Below are 24289 nucleotides of genomic sequence, written 5' to 3'. Positions count from 1 at the left end.
GACAGCCACTAGCCTGGTGGAAACTGGTTAGATGAGGGGGCGAGACTTGGGGAGGGGGTGGGTGAGGGGACACTGTGAGGGGGATAGGGGGAGTGGTGAGGGGATAGGGAAGGTCGTCAGGGGTAAAAATAGGGGGAGCTGAGTAGCATCAAAAATCACACTAAATTGCCTCTCAGACTCTCGGAATATTGAATCCAAAAAGAAGAGAAAAAACGAGACAGAAATATTATTTGGATCAGGATGTGGAGGAAAAGAGAAGCAAAAAACAATTAAGATAAATGAATAAATAAAAATTTAAGTGGTAACCGAGTGAAATAATTAAAAGGGGGCACAAGTGCAGAGGAGAGAACACAAGGTGGTGACATTCCTCGAGTCTCAGGCTTCGAGGAATGTCGGAAAGATCAGTTCTTGGGACTCTCCGAGTCTGTGAGATTAATGCTCACTCGTTTATGAATTGTAAACGGTGGGTAGGGAAGGGGTAATTTATTACAACTGGGACCGTTCTTCCACATCTCCAGCTTCCACAGACTCAGCTTCCACATCCCCAGCCTCCACATCCTCCACATCTCCAGCTTCCACATCCCCAGCCTCCACATCTCCAGCTTCCACATCCCCAGCCTCCACATCCTCCACATCTCCAGCTTCCACATCCCCAGCCTCCACATCCTCCACATCTCCAGCTTCCACATCCCCAGCCTCCACATCCTCCACATCTCCAGCCTCCACATCCTCCACATCTCCAGCTTCCACATCCCCAGCCTCCACATCCTCCACATCTCCAGCTTCCACATCCCCAGCCTCCACATCCTCCACATCTCCAGCTTCCACATCCCCAGCCTCCACATCCTCCACATCTCCAGCTTCCACATCCCCAGCCTCCATATCCTCAGCCTTCCTCATGCGTGTCTCTCGTCGCTTTAGTGGGAAGGGCTCTTGCACGGTCGACTGACTGACTGACTGTTCCTTGCACGGTCGACTGACTGACTGCTTCCTTGCACGGTCGACTGGCTGACTGGTTCCTTGCACGGTCGACTGGCTGACTGGTTCCTTGCACGGTCGACTGGCTGACTGGTTCCTTGCACGGTCGACTGGCTGACTGGTTCCTTGCACGGTCGACTGACTGACTGACTGGTTCCTTGCTCGACTGACTGACTGACTGCTTCCTTGCACGGTCGACTGACTGACTGACTGCTTCCTTGCACGGTCGACTGACTGACTGACTGGTTCCTTGCACGGTCGACTGACTGACTGGTTCCTTGCACGGTCGACTGACTGACTGGTTCCTTGCACGGTCGACTGACTGACTGCTTCCTTGCACGGTCGACTGACTGACTGACTAGTTCCTTGCACGGTCGACTGACTGACTGACTAGTTCCTTGCACGGTCGACTGACTGACTGACTAGTTCCTTGCACGGTCGACTGACTGACTGACTAGTTCCTTGCACGGTCGACTGACTGACTGACTAGTTCCTTGCACGGTCGACTGACTGACTGACTAGTTCCTTGCACGGTCGACTGACTGACTGACTAGTTCCTTGCACGGTCGACTGACTAGTTCCTTGCACGGTCGACTGATTGACTGACTAGTTCCTTGCACGGTCGACTGACTGACTGACTAGTTCCTTGCACGGTCGACTGGCTGACTGCTTCCTTGCACGGTCGACTGGCTGATAGAGTGGTTCCTCTACTAGTGGTCTCCATAAGCATTTGGCTTCCAGGTTACCCAAATAACTTTGTTTTCAGATGCTTGTTCACTATACTCTTAACAGGGGAGTTCCTTGCTTGATAACTGCTCATGGCTTGTTTGCCTTACATCCTTAACTGACTATTTCCCCTAGCTGTCTGAAATACTTGCTTGCTTGCTTGCTTGCTTGCTTTAGATTTTTTAATTGAGCCACTTGCTTGCACGATATATGTTATGAGGTCATTGTACAAGACGTTTCCTGAATCATTTCACTGGTCTGTGAGCAAGCAATTTAGTTTGCCTGCTTGTTTAGCTGCTGTAAAACAATTTTCCTTTTTCAGTATTCGTTATTTTCTTATGTTAGCCTCCGCACCTTTTACTTAGCTATAGCTTCATCATACACGGGTATAAGGGTGCACGGGTATACGGGTATATAGGTATACTGGTATATGGGTATAAGGGAACAGTCTTCCACGACAAAATGTATAAAAATCGCTTCCGCGTCGTCCTAATTATATTGTACACTTGTCTTGCCCCTCTAATTGTAAACTACACACTGGTTTACCCAATATATATATATACATATATATATATATATATATATATATATATATATATATATATATATATATATATATATATATATATATATATATATATATGATCATTTAAATAGTAAACTAGACGTAAGTATGACTTAATGAACAACTGTTCAGTCCAGCCAGTATTGTAACTATTTGTTCAAGTTGTTCAAAATGAAGTTTCTAATGCTGATTATCCCAGCTGGCGCTGACACGACACCTTGGGATCCCATTTGTCGTCACGTCGAATAGGGTGTGTGGGTTGACCAGGACCTCGTCAAGTCTGCTAGGAGCTGGGGTGTCTATAGGCTCTCGTCACTAGGCAGGGGTAACAAGTATTCCCTCGTCCTCACTAGTCTAGGGTTACTAACTATCCCTAGTCCCCCACTAGGCTAAGGATACTAACTATCCCTAGTTCCCCACTAGGTTAAGGATACTAACTATTCCTCGTCCCCTCTAGGCGGGGAGCTATTCAAAACAGACGATGAATAACGTGGCTGATGATATGATGACCAAAATCACGCATCAGAAGATGGTGAAATAGACGACGTTTCGGTCCGTTCTTGACCATTGACAAGTCGTACGACTTGATAATGGTCCAGGACGGACCGAAACGTCGTCTGTTTCACCATTTTCTGATGTGTGGGTTTTGGCCATCACGCCTAAAAAGTTTTCTTAATACTTATCAAAAGAAAACACCAAGGCCCCGGGGGGGATAAGTTATCTAAATATGCTTTTATAAGCTTGCGTGTGCCTGTATGGGGAATTGTGATTTGCTTATCCATATTTAGAAAATATAAATGTCTGTCTGTTCGGGGTTGGAGGCCAGACGCTTGCGGCTAGCCTCACCCAACTTTGCACCGTGATTGCTTTCGGGTACGTGACCAAAAAGGTCAGGTCGAGGGGTCGGGACAACTCAAAAAAGAGAACAGCGTGCCACAATTAGAGAGTAAGAAAGCCGGAGCGGAGGGAGGGAGAACCAGACAGACCCGGGTACCGCCGCGTATAACCCGCTCCAGTAATATTCTGTATTAACATTGTTGTCCCCATGTAAAATTATCAGGAAAATGGGGAAGAGAATATTGTCCACACCACCCATTCCACCAGCACTCACCACCATCACCACCCACCAACAATGACAGCAAACACCCCGCTCACAAGTGCCCCCCCCCCCTCCCTACAACCACCACAACTACCACCACTTCGCTAAATAACGAGCATGGTTTAGCCCAAGCGGACGAGAGCCATTGATTGGTGGAGAAGCATCAAGGAACCACCAGACTGCTGGCGCTGGCTTTTAGCGATCGTTCGCTGGAGGGCAAGAACTCCCTCCACAAGATATATAGCCCACTAATGACCCTAAATTATCAACTTATGTGTCAACAAACCTCACTCTTCTACTCGAGTCCCTCCCCCCCCCCCCCCCCGCCCAGGCCAGCAGCCGGGCTGGCAGCGTTCGGCTTCTCACCGGCATGACGCCCATACTAAACCCCGCGCTACCGGGCGGACTTCGTATCCCGCTACGCTCAGCTGACGACATACGCATTCCGACGCTCCCTTCCCGACACCAATACGCCCCATAAATATCGATAATGATGCGGGCGTAAGGCTTTCATCTAAGTGGAAGTTGAGATGCAAGGAATCGAACGAGGCTGCAGTTGGCAGTTTGCATAATAATAGGTATGTTAATACCTTGGCTGATCATTTGAATTTTATTATCTTCCAAATCACTACGTTCTCCGCTGCCAGTTTAATAAAGTTCTGACTAATGACAACCAAGGATATTATTAAGACTTACTTAAAATACATATATTCGCCGAGCCCATTGTCTGTAGAGTGTTGGGACAGAGCAGTGAGGCGCCCTAACATAAAGCTCCTTCACCTCCATCAGCCAGGGACCTCCGCCCTCTCCTCCCGCGGTCTATAGAGCCTCCTCCCTCGGTCTAGGACCTCCTCCCTCGGTCGAGGACCTCCTCACTCTGTCTAGGACCTTCACCTTCGGTCTAGGACCTCCTCCCTCGGTCTAGGACCTCCTCCCTCGGTCTAGGGCTTCCTCCCTTGGTGTATAGGGCCTCCTCCCTCGGTCTAGGGCCTCCACCCTCGGTCTAGGACCTCCTCCCTCGGTCTAGGGCTTCCTCCCTTGGTGTATAGGGCCTCCTCCCTCGGTCTAGGGCCTCCACCCTTGATCTAGGACCTCCTCCCTCGGTCCAGGACCTCCTCCCTCGGTCTAGGGCTTCCTCCCTCGGTGTATAGGGCCTCCTCCCTCGGTCTAGGGCCTCCACCCTCGGTCTAGGACCTCCTCCCTCGGTCTAGGGCTTCCTCCCTCGGTGTATAGGGCCTCCTCCCTCGGTCTAGGGCCTCCACCCTCGGTCTAGGTCCTCCTCCCTCGGTCTAGGGCTTCCTCCCTTGGTGTATAGGGCCTCCTCCCTCGGTCTAGGGCCTCCACCCTTGATCTAGGACCTCCTCCCTCGGTCCAGGACCTCCTCCTTCGGTCTAGGGCTTCCTCCCTCGGTCTAGGACCTCCTCCCTCGGTCTAGCACCCCCTCCCTCGGTCTAGGACCTCCTCCCTCGGTCTAGGACCCCCTCCCTCGGTCTAGGACCCCCACTCCCTCGGGCCTCGGGGGGTCTATCGCTGCAAGGCGCGGAGACATATTCGTCCGAATCATTTTATTCCGGGAACGCTAATTAGTATCCGGACTGAGAGCAATTAGCCAACACGCGACCGGTGTCCGACAGCGCCCCGACGAGCGAGTCAGAGACTTCGGTCTTGTTGACGGGGTCGTGATCACGGCTATTTTAAAGGTTTGTAGAAGCATGTTGTTGTTGTTGTTGTTGTTAAAGATTTAGCTACTCGGGGCGAAGTGTCCATGTAGCACGGGCTATGGTGAGCCCGTAATTGGTAGAAGCAGCTAACTACACGTTTTTATGCTGTCACGGTGGCTAGATGAGGATATGGGGGGATGGGGGGGAGGGGGGGATGGTAGGATGGTATTGTTACCCCCTCCCCCCCCTCCCCCCTCCCCCACCCTCCCCCCCCTCCCCCCACCTCTCCCCACCTCCCCCCTCCCCCCCCGCTTAATTGTCATTAAGGTGCTGATGATGATAGTTGAACGATTGGGGGGGGGTGTTGTTTAAGATTTGCTACTTGGAACAAAAAGTTCCAAGTAGCACGGGCTATGGCGAGCCCGTAGTGTTGATTGGGGAAGGGGTTGGTTAGGGTGGGGATAGTAGTAGTAGGCTGGGATGGATAGTTGGAGACAGGTGAAGGTACAAGAATGGGAGGGTTAGATAGGGATATGGTATTACGGGCTATTCATGCCCGTGCTACCTCCTGGTTGGCCTAATCTTAATCAATCAATCGGATATGCTAGACAGGGATGAGTTAGTGTGCAGGGCAGCTGGGAGTCCCACGTTAAATTCATGATGACTTAACTAATCACTTAATCACTCACTTCTCTCATTACCAAAACTAACTTATTCATCGCCTTGCACAGCACATGTCCTCCCCCATATATATATATATATATATATATATATATATATATATATATATATATATATATATATATATATATATATATATTATACGCCAAGCATATTATAATATAAATTAGCAAAAACCCAAATTATGTTTCACAATGCTGTGATCATCAACCAATCATACAAGACGACTTATAAGCACTTAAGAAAATAATATAAATCGCTAATAAGTTAATTACTATACTTAATTGAAAACTTATAAGACTGAACATAAACAAAAAATGGTAAAGTTTTAAAGCTAATACAATATGTCCAGCCGGTAAGTGTATTATAAGTTCAATTCAAGTTCAAGTATGCAGGCGATGAGTCACAATAACGTGGCTAAATTATGCTGACCAGACCACACACTAGAAGGTGAAGGGACGAACCACGACGTTTCGGTCCGTCCTGGACCATTCTCAAGTCGATTGTCATTCTCACAATCGACTTGAGAATGGTCCAGTACGGACCGAAACGTCGTCGATTCTCAAGTCGATTGTGATTCGAAACGTCGTCGATTCTCAAGTCGATTGTGATTCGAAACGTCGTCGATTCTCAAGTCGATTGTGATTCGAAACGTCGTCGTCCCTTCACCTTCTAGTGTGTGGTCTGGTGAACAAGCTCAAGTATGTTTATTGAGACAAGAAAGAAATACATCTCAAAGGGAAAAAGAGTGCATCATTGCAACACTGCACAGGTGTTGGGAGCGACATTTGCCGTATTAGAGCAGCACCCTGGAAACACAAACCGAAACTGTCTCTACTTTCCGCTTGTAACAACTTGAAATAAAGTTGCTACATCTTGGCTTAACGTGTTTATGACGTATTACAACGTTGTTACAACTTGCTATATTGGTTGTTATAACTGGTTAGGAGGTGTTAAAACTTGCTCGAACGTTGCACCAACGTCGTAGTTTCGGTGTGTGTTTGGTGGGCATAGAGTCCCTGAGGCCGAGAAAGACTCTATGACGACGCGGCGGGATTTCAAAGCTCTATATCTCTCTCTCACACACACAAATACTCACCAATAAAAAGGAATTCTAATCAATCCTTAAAATTTGCAAAACAGCCATTAGTGTCCCACAAAAGCTTCCCGGCAGCGTGCAAGTGGGGGTGTAGAGTGGGGGTTGGTGGGGTGGATGTGGGGGGAGTGGGGGGTGCTGGGGCAAAAAAAAAGGGGGGAGTAGCGAGGGGCAGTTGCAAGACCGAGAATTATGACCGTTGCATAATTACAATATGTAAATGCAATGCTATTTTTTTAAGGGGGAGGGGAGCGGGGGGGGGGTCTCTTTCTCCCCCCCCCCCAACACCCCGGCGTAACAAAGTGATTGTTGTGGTCACTTTGGCACTGATCATTGTGTGTCACGTGTGTGTGTCATATGTGTCAAGCGTTCGCTATATCCGGATGTGTCCCTTAACCGGCCGCTCAACCCCCTCTCGTCAGCGGACATATTCCCAGCAACGCCAACCTGGTGAATCCATCCCAGGCCGGCTTCCATAATTCAGATAACGATAATACCTACGTCTTATCCGGCTATTGTGACCCCCTTATCATTTATAGTATCAAATTCGTGTATTGTTGATTGTGACGGCAAGCTTTTCTAATTATAAATGTACAATCAATCAAGAAAAAACAATAAAACACTTATGGTTTGATTTGATTTGAACCCCCCTTGGTAGGCCTATTGGAATTGAATTGAGCCAGAGCTCAACCCCCGCAAGCACAATTAGGTGAGTACACCATGAACTTTTTTTAATCAACATGCAACTATTGATTTTTTTATGTATTTGTATTGTATTCCTCACTGTAGTTGTTTTGTTTTATCAAATTAAGGTAGGCCTACCTACCTACCTACCTATCTACCTACTTACCTACCTATCTACCTGCCTACCTACCTGCCTATCTACCTACCTACATACCTACCTACCCACCTACCTATCTACCTATCTACCTACCTTCGTACCTCCTTGCCTACCTACCTACCTGCCTACCCACCTACCTACCTACCTACCTGCCTGCCTACCTACCTACCTACCCACCTGCCTACCTACCCACCTACCTACCTACTTACCTACCTACCCACATACCTACCTACCAACCTACCTGCCTACCTACCTACCTACCCACCTACCTACCTACCTACCCACCTACCTACCAACCTACCTGCCTACCTACCCACCTGCCTGCCTACCTACCTACCTACCCACCTGCCTACCTACCCACCTACCTACCTACCCACCTGCCTACCTACCAACCTACCTGCCTACCTACCCACCTGCCTGCCTACCTACCTACCTACCCACCTCCTACCTACCTACCCACCTACCTACCTACCAACCTACCTGCCTACCTACCCACCTGCCTGCCTACCTACCTACCTACCCACCTGCCTACCTACCCACCTACCTACCTACCCACCTGCCTACCTACCCACCTACCCACCTACCTACCTACCTACCCACCTACCTACCCACCTACCAACCTACCTACCTACCAACCTACCCACCTACCTACCTACCAACCTACCCACCTACCTACCTACCCACCTACCCACCTACCTACCTACCCACCTACCTACCTACCCACCTACCCACCTACCTACCTACCCACCTACCTATACCTTCTTTGGTTCCTGGGATCAGCTCAACCTAACATGTATAATCGCAAATATCCAACATATTCCGCCTAACAAGAAATTAGAAAATAATATATCAACTCGTAAAATAATTCTTGAGTACCCTGTGATAATTATCAACTATCTTCATTATATCTAAGACACATGATAAGAAACTACAAAAAAAAATCATCAATTACTATATCATGTCTTTTTAATAATAAATTAGAATGAACGAACCGGTTCAATATAATTAAGAAAATATAATTCAAGAAATATCCAACATAATTAAGGAGATTAATTACCGCGTAGATGACCTCAAGCAGCCATTTGCTCCTTGCCTTCCCTGAGGCCTAATGACCGTTCACGTAATAATTACAATTTAATTGCTCGCGTAAACTAACGCGCGTCGTCTAATTTAAGCCCAGCTACTGAAGATATATTTCCCCCGGCTTGTAGCGTAGATGTCGCCGTAATAAACACCGGGGAGGAGATTAACGACCCTTGACCTCTCCGTTGCCAGCCTCGTTAGCGCCGCGGTCGGGTCGGGTGAGCCACCGTGGCGATCTGACGGGAATACCAAGGGCCGGTTCGAGCCCCCGTATTAGGTGTGAGTTGTGGTCGGGAGAGAGAGAGAGAGACCACCTGAGCCGGGTAGTTTGGCTCACCTATTCTCTTTCTTAACAACCCCCAGCATCTTAACTTTCAGTCCCAGCATCTTCACTCTCAATCCCAGCATCTTTCTTCACTCTCAATCTCAGCATCTTAACTCTCAATCCCCAGCATCTTCACTCTCAATTTCCAGCATCTTCGCTCTCAATCCCAGCATCTTCACTCTCAATCCCCAGCATCTTCACTCTCAATCCCCAGCATCTTCACTCTCAATCCCCAGCATCTTCGCTCTCAATCCCAGCATCTTCACTCTCAATCCCAGCATCTTCGCTCTCAATCCCAGCATCTTCACTCTCAATCCCAGCATCTTCACTCTCACTCCCCAGCATCTTCACTCTCAATCCCCAGCATCTTCACTCTCAATCCCAGCATCTTCACTCTCAATCCCAGCATCTTCACTCTCAATCCCAGCATCTTCACTCTCAATCCCCAGCATCTTCACTCTCAATCCCCAGCATCTTCACTCTCAATCCCAACATCTTCACTCTCAAACGCAACATCTTCACTCTCAAACGCAACATCTTCACTCTCAAACGCAACATCTTCACTCTCAAACGCAACATCTTCACTCTCAAACGCAACATCTTCACTCTCAAACGCGTGAGCCACGCAAACATCCCGACTGACCATCACTACTAATAAATACTTATTCTGAAACAACAAAAAATGTCATTGATGCACATTGATACATCACATTGACGTAATGCATCAACGAGAAAATCATTAATTTTCAATGTGGTCAATTCACAAAACCATTGCCGTCTAAGGCGTTGTGCTTGGGGAGTATCCAGGACACAGGTTCGAATCCCCATCACGGCTCCTACGGATCTTCTAGTGTCATTGATGGTATATAAAATAAGTATTTATCCACCAATTGGCTTATAGCTTGTCAGTCTCAGCTTGACACCACTGGTGATTCAACTCGCAGGTTGTTAGTGGCTCTGAGAGGTATTTGAGCTACAGGGGGTCCCTCCCTCCCTCCTTTTTTCCCCAATTGGGTGCAATTGATTCAGTTGTTTCTTGATTGTGGATAGAACAGGCGACACTCAACTCCTCAACTCTTGTTCGATTGATTGATTGATGAAGATCAAGCCACCACCGGCGGAAGCATGGGCATGAGTAGTGGTCTTTGGTCGTGTGATATCTTGAAAAAAGTGTCTCTGGGCCGCTTAATTGTCTCTTGTTCGGACGCTTAATTGCTGGTTATCTACCCCTCCTTTTCCTCCTCAGACCTACACCCACCTCCCTTCCTCTCTCCCACCTCCCTTCCTCTCTCCCACCTCCCTTCCTCTCTCTCTCTCTCTCTCTCTCTCTCTCTCTCTCTCTCTCTCTCTCTCTCTCTCTCTCTCTCTCTTCCTCGCCCTCAAGATAGCATCCTATGCACCTTAGTATCTCGACAACATGAGAGCAGATCACGAGTCCAAATCACTCCTGTGACTTCATTTCTCTTTACAGTGAGAACCGATGAAGATTCTATAATTCTGAGGCAAAAATATAGCTATATGTCAAAGAGTTCAAATTCTGTCTATAACAGCTGTTCAAATTCAGCATTTTTTGTAATACTGATGATGAATTAGTATACTGATGATCAAGTTTCTTTTGATTCTTTTCAAAGGCGTGTCTTGGGAGAGTCCGAGACGCTGTGTACAGTCTTTAGTGTTATAACAACAACAACAAGGCTCAAAATATCAATTGCATCTGCAACCTTCTGATGGTGCAAGAGCAGCGGAACTGCCATGGTCAGGGGGGCAGTAGTCTTCTGGAAATCATCATAATCCAGATGTCTGCTGGAGAAGCTACCTGGAGAAAAATAATGTCTGCTGGAGAAGACACCTGGAGAAAATAATGTCTGCTGGAGAAGACACCTGGAGAAAATAATGTCTGCTGGAAAAATAATGTTTTGCAGGTAAATCTAACTGCCAGAATCCACCCCCACACCCACCCACCCACACCTGGATGTGGGTGGGTGGGTGTGGGTGGGTGTGGGTGGATGTGGATGGGGTGTCAGGTCTGAATGGGTTAAGTATGCATTTCGGCCAACTATGGATTTCGGCGCCGCACTAGTAACCCACCGTCGCAGCCCACCCTTGTAGTCGTCCCTGCCAGCCCACCCACGGGAGTCCCACTCGTAGCCCACCTTCACAAACCCCCCCCCCCTCCCCATCCCCCCTTCACCCCCTCCCTGAAGGACCAGACCCACCGCTAACATATTGGGAATTAGGGGATATTATCTCCACCGTAATGACCCGGGACAAAAGGAAGTCAGAGAAATGGTCTAAATGTGTGTTTTATTTGACTAATTACCTTAATGTCCGTAATTGTGTACAGAGCAGGTGTGTGGGGGGGGGGGGGTGGTAGTGGTGGTGTGGGGTGGGTGGTGGTGGTGGTGGTGGTGGTGATAGTGGTAGGTGTAAACTGGAGAGGGTGTGAGTGGTGGTTGTAGTGGACGCGTCACAGTACCGAGGCATGTTTTCACACACACACACACACACACACACACACACACACACACACACACACACACACACACACACACACACACACACACACACACACACTCTCCCCTGCACAGCGTCCACTCATTACCCAGAAACAACCCAACAACTAATGACATTGTTTGCAAAAACAGACCCCCCTTAACCCATACGACTGTTTGCCTCTCCCACCTGCATCTCTCTCTCTCTCTCCCCTCTTCTCCTCTTCCATGGGAGAGGAAGGTGGGCGAGCAGTCAACAAGCGCTGCTTGGAGGTGTCTCCTCTCCCTTATTAAGCGAGTATCGGAAGGTTGAAATTGAAATTGAAAATTGAAATAAGTTTATTGAGGTAAAATACACACAAAGGGATGAGGTAGCTCAAGCTATTCTCACCCCGTTCAGTACAACGTGTTAATATATACATATACACACATCACAAATAAACACATTACCAAACATTCTGAGAGGTAAAAATATACATTTCCTCCTTCACAAGTAGTATGGTATCAGACGTACACACAAATACTTTTATGACCTAGGTATACTGTATAGACAATTTGCAAGACTCCTGCAGATAATTCAACAAAATATTACAATCTTGGTGCAAAATTCTTATATCTCTCAAGAATATCATCAACCTTTCCGTTGTGACACATCCAGGCTATTTGTTCAGGAACAGTCCTTATCTCAGTGTTTCTATATACACTAATCAACGGACAATCAAGAATATAATGGGCAAGGGTGTGAGACCTTAACATACCACATAGTTTACACTTCGTGTCATTACCATGAACATCTATCCCATATTCCCAGTAATATTTGTACCCAAGCCTGAGCCGCATGTACACAGAGTCACTCCAAGCATTTCTCCTTTTACCATAAGTGAAATGGGTGTTTTGACTCACATACATGTAGTGTTGCATGGTTTGACTACTCTCATACATTATCTCTCTCCTCTCCACTCCCGCCTGTGCCTGAATATTTCTGATTTTGCTTCTTATTTGTCTCATTGTGAATTCACATTCAATGTCAACTTGTGGTTTTGATGTGGCACGTTTGGCCAAGTCATCCGCCACCTCGTTGAGCACTATTCCAACATGAGATGGAATCCACATGAATTTCACACTATAACCTTTCAGCTGTATCTCAGTTATTCTTCTCTTACAGTCCTCCACTATAGACATGAAGACTGGGTTTCGACTGTTTAAGGACTCCAGTGCTCCTCGGCTATCGACAAATACAAAAACATTTTTGTCGTCATGACGTACTTCCTCCAAACACGCCAGAATGGCCTGCAGTTCAGCTTGTGTGGATGATATATAATTACTAAGCCGGAGTTCAATTATCCTGTCCACAGTCCCAAACTCCGTATAATCCCTTATTAGGACACCACACCCTGCCCTGCCATCCTCCGCCACCGACCCGTCGCAATATACATGTAAACTGTTGCCTCTTGGTAACCGAGATATCATGCTTCCATACAAACACCGTAATTGTCCCGGTTCATGATGAATCTTTTTCACCTTGAGGGGTACAATTTCGACGTCTATTTTCTGTACTTTCCAGGGAGCAGACATATTACACTTTCGAGAGGGTTTACAGCAGTCAAGTACGTCGTATTCCCTGAGGTCATGAGCTAATCCTCTCGTATAGCGTGTCTCCCTCAGTTTCCTGGAAGTGTGTACGTCACTCAAGCAGGTCTGAACGCTCTCAAACAGCTTATCCCCTCCTTTTCTCCGCATGAAACGAATAGATACTCTAGTGTTAATGTCACGGACTCTATCACACACACTCTGTAAATTTAATTCCATTCTCATTATTTCAATCATTGCATTTCTTTGACATCCAAGAATAATCCTCATAGCCTCGTTCTGTATCAGCTCTATTTTTTGAATTCTGCCTTGGCCTGTGTAAGACAATACGGGTGCTGCGTAGTCTATCAGGGATCGAACAGTGCTTATGTATAACATCCGCAAGATAGGTACCCCAACACCTTTACCAGAAAAAGCCAGTGCTTTTAGAGGATGCAGACGGGCTTTACATAAGGTGCTGATATGATTTATTTCAGCATTTTTACTCTCACATGTGTATCCAACATACATGCCCAGATACTTGTACTTCTGTACACGGCTCAGTTCCACACCATTTAGAGTAAGTGTTATATTTCTTCGTTTCCTATACTCGTATTTGGTTTTATCTGCATTTATAACTAAGCCTAACTTGTGACAGGTTGTACCAAGTATGTTAAGAGCATCTTGAATTTTGTTCCCAGAAGTGCCTTGTATAAGAATGTCATCAGCATATATGATCGTCGTGACCCCTGGAGGATACATCTCTGATGCTAATCTGTTCATTAATACATTGAATAAGGTGGGACTTAATACTCCCCCTTGTGGGGTACCTAACTGAAACCTCCGTTCCTCAGACATGTATCCCTGGTAATACACCTGACCTTTTCTGCCTTGCAGGTAATCCCTTATCCAGTGTAGCAATCTCCCTGTTATTCCCAGATTGGCTAATTCGTATAAGATTACTTCCCCATTGGCTTTATCAAACGCTCCTTGTAGATCAACAAAAACTCTACAATTGTCATCCACATTAGACAAACACTTTAAGAGACAATCCGCAGTACTTTTGCCTTTGATAAAACCAAAGAGATTATTGGACATGTTATCACCTACAAGGTAGAGTAGCCTATTTAACAAAATCCTTTCCATCATTTTACAAAAGCAGGATATTAAGGAGACAGGTCTGTAGCCTCCGTTTGACTTAGGGATAGGAATGATGACAGCCTCTTTCCATTTTCTTGGTAACTTTCCCTCTCTATAACTCATATTAAACAAATCAAGTAAGGGATTAGGTTTCATACCGGCTAAATAATTAAGTATGTCATACGTTACTCCATCTTTTCCCGGAGCAGTGGAGCTGCCACTTTTTATAGCATCCAGTAGCTCATCGTGGGTTATCTCAGTGCATGCTATAGATCTTGTATTTAAGGCACATAAAGTTACTCCATTTCTAATATTTTCCCATGACTCAATGGTGACTCTCGTGTCTGCAGGTAAGGACTCCATACCAGCAGCACTTGCCCATTTATCTACTAACTCATTAGCAACTTTCCCTGGTATCGGAAGGTAAGTCACACCTCCGCTCCCACTTGGACGACCCCTTAAGGGCTGATAATTAGCGCTGAGCGCGACAACAGATCTTAAGGTGTTAAGTACGGGGACTGGTGCACCAGGTGTGTGTGTCTCTTAGGCTGGCTTGGTGTTCTACCTAACCGTCTACCGACCGTAGACGGAGGTAGGCACGCAGATACGTCAGTACGTACGTGTGTGGGGGTGTGTCTGTCTGTCTGTCTGTCTGTCTGTCTGTCTGTCTGTCTGTCTGTCTGTCTATTTCCTGTTATTCCTCTCTTGCTTGTCTACCATTTGATCTCACCTGGACGCGAGCAGTACACCAATCAGCTCACTCACTCACTCACTCACTCACTCACCCACCCACCAGCCGGGCCATTAAAGCGACCTGTGATACCAGATGTCGCCCCAATTCACTGTGTTTATTGGCTAATTATAGGGAATTAGAAGCAGTAGAGCGCTTTAATTGGTGAGTGTGTGTGTGAAGGGTGTTTTCCCCCCCCCAGAGATGTGGGTGGTAATACCCCCTCCCCACCCCCCACCCCCTCTGTTTCCTCCCCCTTTGTGGATAAGGTAGTCTTGGTAGTCTTAATTTCCGGCCGGAATTTCAAGAGACAATCTTAAACTACTCGTCTGCCTCGTTTTGTGTTACTGACCTCGAACTAGTAGATCATATCACGTTATGACGAGGATCGAAACCAAAGGTTTCGAGATTACTTTACGATACGAGATTACGATTACGAGAGGATTACGAGATACGAGAGAGCATTTCGTCATTTTTTTTTTACTACGGGAAGAGTTGAAAAAAGAAAAAGGAGTTGAAGATCAAATAGATTTAGATTCTAAACGTTTTCCATTCCTACGAGATATTTATATAAATTTTCCACGAAAAATCACATAAAACGTCGTACTAAGTCTTCCTGTCCCAGCTTTCAGCTTACTGAAGGCTGAGGAAGAACTGACATTACAAATGAAGTCTAAAAATAAAAAAAAATGGGGTAGTGTAGTGTAAGTCTAAAAATAGCACTAGAAAGTCTATCACAAAACGTCTTAAGACTAATAATCTTAACATTTAGATTGACCAGACTCGAAAAAAAATCAAAATATAAAATTTTCCGCATTTACCATAAATCTGTCTATGCCTGAAGGTGATATCAGAAAGACTGACCAACATCCTAATTAATTACAGATAAGAAAACAAAAATTATCAGACAATTTTGGAAGAATTGCCAAGAAAACAATTAGAAACTAACTGCATGACGCCCTCTCAATACTGTCAAATAAGCTTTGACAGTAGTATCACTGCCTTTCCTGTCAAATAAGCGCCAGTTTCAGACCCCCAAATCGCAATAAAGTGCCTACAAAATTAAACTATTAGACACAAAATAAGGCATTATTAGACACAAAATTAAACTATTAGACACAAAATAAGGCATTATTAGACACAAAATTAAACTATTAGACACAAAATAAGGCATTATTAGACACAAAATTAAACTATTAGACACAAAATAAGGCATTATTAGACACAAAATTAAACTATTAGACACAAAATAAGGCATTATTAGACACAAAATTAAACTATTAGACACAAAATAAGGCATTATTAGACACAAAATTAAACTATTAGACACAAAATAAGGCATTATTAGACACAACATTAAACTATTAGACACAAAATAAGGCATTATTAGACACAAAATTAAACTATTAGACACAAAATAAGGCATTATTAGACACAAAATTAAACTATTAGACACAAAATAAGGCATTATTAGACACAACATTAAACTATTAGACACAAAATAAGGCATTATTAGACACAAAATTAAACTATTAGACACAAAATAAGGCATTATTAGACACAAAATTAGACTATTAGACACAAAATAAGGCATTATTAGAAACAAAATAAGACATTATTAGACACAAAATAAGACATTATTAGACACAAAATAAGACACTATAGACCCAGGTCTGAAAACAACGGAAGTGACGAGACCTTTCGGACCATCGTAGACCATCCTCAATATGGATCATCAATATGGCCCCTGGACGAACAAAAAATTAAAAAGGCAGTTTCTGTTATTTCCGATTTGAGGGATGGATATCTTCTAGATATCCATCCCTAGTCAGCTATAGCGTATCGCGTATAGGCCGTTCTTTAGATTTGCCTCAACGTTCAAATTACGCGGTACTTTAAAACGTACGAACCCAACCTAATCACCTAACATAGAAAACGTGGATATATATATATTTGAGAGGCGCTACTTTGCATAGTACCCCTTTATTTTGGACGTTTGGGACCATTGTGTACGATATGAGTCTGGTCAACCCAGGATCGGTCTGGTCAACCCAACACCGGTCTGGTCAATTGTTACTCTGGCGGACTTATAAGGGGGGAAACAATCACTTTCAATCAATCTCTTTCCACAGCCACAATCGGCTCACAATCCAACCCGTCCTCCTAATTCGTCGAAATTTTGACGTATACTCTACCTAAGGCACTCAACAAATTGTCGTGCTAGAAAAGGATATCGCGGCTAGCTAAATTTCACATACTGTCCCGTTTTCTGTTGTGGGTCCTCTGGTTAGGTGAGGATAAGGCATGGGGGCACTTTAGTACAACAGTTTCTCGACGTTGGGGTAACCTTAGGAGGACGGGCTGTGGTAACCTACCCTGGGGTTAGGGTGGGGGTGGAAGGGGAATAGAGGGGGGGGCTCTATCAGGCCAACACGAGTTTGCTGTTGAGTTCTCATCCGCCCCGCCAGCGTTATCTCTCTAACATGATTCTGAGAGCATTCGGCTTTTACTTATACTGCAAGTCCCTTCACACATACACACACACACACACACACACACACACACACACACACACACACACACACACACACACACACACACACACACACACGCCTGTAAATTGTGTACCACCTCCCTTATCCTGCTTTCTGGGGGAGGAGGTGGCGAAGGATTTGTTGTCAAGGGCTGAAAAAGTGAGTGTTTCGCGAGAGACGAGGTGTAGATGCGAGTGGAATTGGGGGAAGAGGGCTGTGGCCTGTGTGTGTGTGTGTGTGTGTGTGTGTGTGTGTGTGTGTGTGTGTGTGTGTGTGTGTGTGTGTGTGTGTGTGTGTGTACTCACCTAATTGTGATTGCGGCGGTTGAGCTTTGGCTCTTTGGTCCCGCCTCTCAACTGTCAATCAACTGGTGTATACAGATTCCTGAGCCTATTGGGCTCTATCATATCTACATTTGAAACTGTGTATGGAGTCAGCCTCCACCACATCACTGCCTAATGCATTCCATTTATTAACTACTCTGACACTGGAAAATTCTTTCTGACGTCTGTGTGTGTGTGTGTGTGTGTGTGTGTGTGTGTGTGTGTGTGTGTGTGGTGGGGGGTTTATGTGGTGTAAGGTGATTCTGTGGTTACTAAAAGAGCGTGAGGAGACTGGTAAAAGTGCTAATAACATAGACATATAAGGGGGTTGTGGGGGGTTGTGGGGGGTTGTGGGGGTTGTGGGGGGTTGTGGGGGGTTGTGGGGGTTGTGGCTCGTGATATCATGTCTGCGAAACATTGTGGTTGACGACTTTCCCGCAATTCTCATTCCAGTTGTTGTTGTGGTTGTTAGCGGTGTTGTAATGAGCAATTGAGTGATTCAAAACATTAGACAAAAACATCCGTTTAGAGGTAACCTTTCCTTAACATAGAGAGAAGAACATAGAAAACATAGAGAAAGGATATTCCTTTAACATAGAGAACATTGAGGGAGGTTATCTTGAGGTTATCTTGAGATGATTTCGGGGCTTAGCGTCCCCCGCGGCCCGGTCCTCGACTAGGCCTCCTTTTTGTTACATACCCCTTGGAATCAGGCCATAGCAGCTGTCTAACTCCCAGGTACCTATTTACTGCTAGGTGAACAGACGCACTATGGTGAAAGAAACTCTGCCCATTTGTTTCCGCCTTCATCGGGGATCGAACTCGGAACCTCAGGACTACGAGTCCGAAACGCTGTCCATTCAGTTGTCAGGCTCACAATAGGGGAAGGTATCGAAGGTACCATTAACTGATACGTCTCGTATCGATTGGTCAACCTAAACTGGATTTAGGTTGGCCACTGGACCCTAAGCATTAATTGGTAAGCCAGTGGATTCTGTCGGGGCCCCACTGAACGAGTGTCCGGTTCCTACACTCACATCAAAGAAGCGTATTGACCTTCATAACGTAAGGGTCAACACGCCACAGTGGTCACAACAGTCTACTCATAACATGACGCACATGAGGAGACTATATTTCCAGATGAAGCAAAACTGGAAAAAAAACACATGTCCACAGTACAAGGTGAACCCGAGGATGTCACGAAGCCTCGGTGGACAGTTTGGTCTCACGTCTTTGGCGTGAGACCAAACCAGTGCCAGTGCCTTGGTCTCACCCAGTGCCCACTTGGCACACACAAGTTGAAGTGGTAACGTCATTGGTAACTACATAGCCGCATTAACACTAATGTGCAAAGTAGCAACAGTGCCAACATGGTATAGTGCCACAGTAGCACCAGTGCCAACATGGTATAGTGCCACAGTAGCACCAGTGCCAACATGGTGTAGTGCCACAGTAGCACCAGTGCCAACATGGTGTACTGCCACAGTAGCACCAGTGCCAACATGGTCTACTGCCACAGTAGCACCAGTGCCAACATGATGTAGTGCCACAGGAACACCAGTGCCAACATGATGTAGTGCGACAGTAGCACCAGTGCCAACATGATGTAGTGCCACAGGAACACCAGTGCCAACATGATGTAGTGCCACAGTAGCACCAGTGCCAACATGGTATAGTGCCACAGTAGCACCAGTGCCAACATGATGTAGTGCCACAGTAGCACCAGTGCCAACATGGTATAGTGCCACAGTAGCACCAGTGCCAACATGATGTAGTGCCCCAGTAGCACCACTGCCAACATGATGTAGTGCCACAGGAACACCAGTGCCAACATCACCACCATCTGATTAACATATTTTTTTTAATATAAGAATTAACAAAAGAACTCGCTGTCATCATAAACATTAATCCTCATTAATTAATAACTTTTTGCTGCTTAAATTCATATATATATTTTATTTTTTGTTTATACGAAGACATTCCTGTGGATCAGAGCACCTTAATCTCATCTTACGGGACCATTCACATCAAAGTAGCAGGAAACAAGATCTTTAGAATACACACCCCTGGAAACACAAACCGAAACTGTCTCTATTTTCCGCTTGTAACAACTTGTAATAAAGTTGTTACATCTTGGCTTAACGTGTTTATGACGTATTGGAACGTTGTTACGACTTGATATATTGGTTGTTATAACTGGTTAGGTGGTGTTAAAACTTGTTCGAACGTTGTACCAACGTCGTAGTTTCGGTGTGTGTTTGGCGGGAACTACCCGTATAAAACACACTTAACGCTACATAACAAAAGGGAAGAGACAGTGCAACTCATCAAATATCTCCATTTATACTAAATGAACTAAATAACTAAGGATGAAAAGGACCACATCAAGAACTACAAAAAAAAAAAAAACACATCCTGGCGTTCCCTTGCTGCAAATGAGCCCAACCTCATTGGAGCCGGTCGGCCGAGCGGACAGCACGTTGGACTCGTGATCCTGTGGTCCTGGGTTCGATCCCAGGCGCCGGCGAGAAACAATGGGCAGAGTTTCTTTCACCCTATGCCCCTGTTACCTAGCAGTAAAATAGGTACCTGGGTGTTAGTCAGCTGTCACGGGCTGCTTCCTGGGGGTGGAGGCCTGGTCGAGGACCGGGCCGCGGGGACACTAAAAAGCCCCGAAATTATCTCAAGATAACCTCAAGATAACCTCACCAACCTCATTTGAGACTCAACCTCAAATGAGCCTCACCAACCTCTCTAATATTCCAATAATATCCAGCAACCCCCAAAAAAATGCAGGATAAATGGACCATTATAACGACAAACTGACGAGGTGAGTAATGAACGTGTATATTCCAACCTTTGGCCAAAGAAGTTCACCATTAGCGCATAACTTCCAGATTGTCTTCTCGTGATTTCATTCCCGATGAAGCAGTGAGATAACGAGTCCCTCCTCTACGGTTTGTATAAACCGTAATTAAATCACTGGTGTAATGGGCGCACATTCCAGCTCCCGGTCAGCAGCATACAGGGAGACCTCATCAAGGAGAGCACATTCCCCTTGCAGAATCATGAGATCTAATCAAGCGGAAGAAAGATATACCGTTCCTGCAACTCTGTTACGAATTTCTTGATTACCAGATTAAACAAGTCGAAGCAGCAGCAGCAGAAGCAGCAGCAGCAGCAGCAGAAGCAGCAGCAGCAGCAGCAGCAGGAGAATCAGGGATGAAGATAAAGGCAATTATGAAAAGCATGTGCTAAGCCAGTTCGGTTATATGGCACTTGCAAGGGAGGCGAAGACCGGATCGGTATTGAGCATAAGAGAACAATGCTCCATCGGGAATCGAACATCAGTCCCTGTGCGATCAGACTTGAAAGACGTCTATGCTCCGGTCAAGACGCTGTGAAACACTTAAACTGTCACAGGAGAATGCCTCAACAAAGACCACCTGTACAGACTGCGTCTTGTTCTTGCTTCTTAGCGTATTCTTAATGTGATGAGAAAAGGTCGTCGTCCCGAAAGCGATGCACCTGCAAAGATTTACGACCCACTGAAGTAATCTGATGAGAAATAGCAAGATCTCTGAGAAATGTCAACAAGAATGTGCCTTCTTAATCATGGTGGATTAAATCTTTCGACTAATGCTTCAACAAGTTACCTGTCATCTTGCAGCTGAGAAAATGCAAACATTTAATGAGAATAATTATGCTGCATTGAGATATACTTCTCGTAGGGATTCCTGTTACTCATTAACATACTGAAGGACATTACCATATTTAAGACTAGCAAAAGTAACATGGGTGCCTTTAATTATGTAATATTCATGAAATTATATCATTAAAAATATCCCCGTGTTGAAATGATAAATATATATGCTGTATTGATACCTTAAAACAGTTTTTTGGAAATTATAAATTGTCAGAAAATGAATAAACGATAAATAAAGAGGGATTTAGACCCGAGGCGAAGACTGGTAATCCTCTAAGAATCATGGTTGTCTGTTTTGAAAAGAACAAATTAATATCTAATGTATTTCAAACATTTAATCGTTTGTTACCCTGTTTAATATACCTGCCAGTGATTTAATGTTTTTTCTTCAATAAAGAAAATTTTACCTGTGGAAATTTCCACAAGTAAAAATTTTACTTTTGGAAGATAACTAAAATGTCTTAATTAACTCATTAAGACACGCGAGCTGTCAAAACATAGTTGAGGCTGATGATTAAGTGCAGGCTCTCTGGGCCTTCAAATGAGCTCTAAGCTTTAGTTAGTTCTCAGCTCTAAGTTAGCTTTGTCATCTGTTGTGCTGGAGAGACCAGATAAATATGGCGTGGTGATGAGCTTCAGAAATTTGTTGATTTTTTTCTCGTGAGACTGTTTAATCATTTTTTTGCGATTTGTATCTACATGCAGATGTTGAAAGCGGGTGTTGGAGGTGTTTGGGGAGGCTCCGTGTCGCGAGCCGGGGTGAGGGCTGTCGAGGTCCCATCTACCAATCAGAACCCAACAACTAACCAGCGATCAACCCACAACTTCAGCCATCATCAAACATTGATCGTTTTCTCGTCTTTGCTCCATCTATAGTCTCTCCAGCTCCTTCTTGCTGTTTATATTGTTAAAGCTCCATCTTGCCTATCACTTTCCTCTTGAGACCTCTAGCAAGAGCATAAACATAGGTGTGTTGGACTTGGGCATCACACTAAGGTGTGTTGGACTTGGGCATCACACTAAGGTGTGTTGGACTTGGGCATCACACTAAGGTGTGTTGGACTTGGGCATCACACTAAGGTGTGTTGGACTTGGGCATCACACTAAGGTGTGTTGGACTTGGGCATCACACTAAGGTGTGTTGGACTTGGGCATCACACTAAGGTGTGTTGGACTTGGGCATCACACTAAGGTGTGTTGGACTTGGGCATCACACTAAGGTGTGTTGGACTTGGGCATCACACTAAGGTGTGTTGGACTTGGGCATCACACTAAGGTGTGTTGGACTTGGGCATCACACTAAGGTGTGTTGGACTTGGGCATCACACTAAGGTGTGTTGGACTTGGGCATCACACTAAGGTGTGTTGGACTTGGGCATCACACTAAGGTGTGTTGGACTTGGGCATCACACTAAGGTGTGTTGGACTTGGGCATCACACTAAGGTGTGTTGGACTTGGGCATCACACTAAGGTGTGTTGGACTTGGGCATCACACTAAGGTGTGTTGGACTTGGGCATCACACTAAGGTGTGTTGGACTTGGGCATCACACTAAGGTGTGTTGGACTTGGGCATCACACTAAGGTGTGTTGGACTTGGGCATCACACTAAGGTGTGTTGGACTTGGGCATCACACTAAGGTGTGTTGGACTTGGGCATCACACTAAGGTGTGTTGGACTTGGGCATCACACTAAGGTGTGTTGGACTTGGGCATCACACTAAGGTGTGTTGGACTTGGGCATCATCAGCTGAACACGAGTACACACTTGCGGAGGTCATGAGTCAAGTCCGATAAGGCGGTTATCTATCCCCACTTTCATTTGATAACAGTTTATCCCAAGCCATTGTCTCTGGCAGGGTGATAACTACTAAATGGGATTTACAGAGGTCGTCTTCTTGCTTTATGAAGATTTATATAACCATTTATTGTCGACTAAACGAGGGTGTTAATCATGGCAATTTTGGGATACAATATTTTTGTATCCACATTATCTCTTGGTTATGTCCATGACAACTAAAATCCTTTTAATTTTTTCTTGTTGGTTACATTCTCCTTTAACCCAAGTCCTCTTTGCTGAGATAAGTGAAGGGACTCGGGTACTAAGAGGTGGGTCGTGTCGTCTTAACAACTGGAGATTTCACTCTGACGGTAAGAAGTGATCCAAGGACGGCCGGACCATCCGTACTCTCGTAAGATCTTCCCCTATGGGAAGGTCGGCTGTTCGAGTCGCCCAGAGGGGGAAAACGTCTTGATAGGATGGGGAAGGAGGATGGGGGAAGGGGGATAGAGGAAGGGGAAGGGGGATAGAGGAAGGGGGAAAGGGGATAGAGGAAGGGGGAAAGGGGAACCAATGAAGAAAGGGGAGGTATATGTAGCGCATGTTTTTATCTAGTTGTTGAACTACAGAGCCAATATAAGCATTTAGGAACATGCTGCGTCCATTATAGGATGGTTGAAGGCCGAGGAGGTGGAGGAGACCCCACCCCCCAAGAACACCCCCTCCTCCCCCTCCTTCTTCTTCCCCCTCCACCACTCGGCCCACCCTTCACGGCGGGGACAAATTGCCGTCGATAAGGAGCCGTGCTAATGGTGGCGTTATCGGTATTCTCCCTCCATATCCCCGCCGCCCGCTGTCACCTTCCTCCACTGTCTCTACCCCCCCCCCCCCCACCACCACCCCTCATCCATCGCTCAGCCGCACCTCGCCACCACTCAACTACTACTGTACTACAACAACA

General features: G+C 45.7%; 1 protein-coding gene across 1 annotated transcript; it reads right to left on the bottom strand.

Annotated features, from left to right (window-relative positions):
- Positions 1–486: 486 nt before the first annotated feature.
- Positions 487–900, bottom strand: LOC138373138 (sodium/potassium/calcium exchanger 1-like). Its single transcript, XM_069339153.1, has one exon. It carries the CDS (start codon positions 898–900, stop codon positions 487–489), a length of 414 nt encoding a protein of 137 aa, XP_069195254.1.
- Positions 901–24289: the final 23389 nt, after the last annotated feature.

Source organism: Procambarus clarkii, chromosome 41, assembly GCF_040958095.1.
Source record: "Procambarus clarkii isolate CNS0578487 chromosome 41, FALCON_Pclarkii_2.0, whole genome shotgun sequence".
NCBI lineage: Eukaryota > Metazoa > Arthropoda > Malacostraca > Decapoda > Cambaridae > Procambarus > Procambarus clarkii.
Note: the sequence above shows the minus strand (reverse complement) of the source record. Positions and strands in the feature narration are given on the sequence as shown.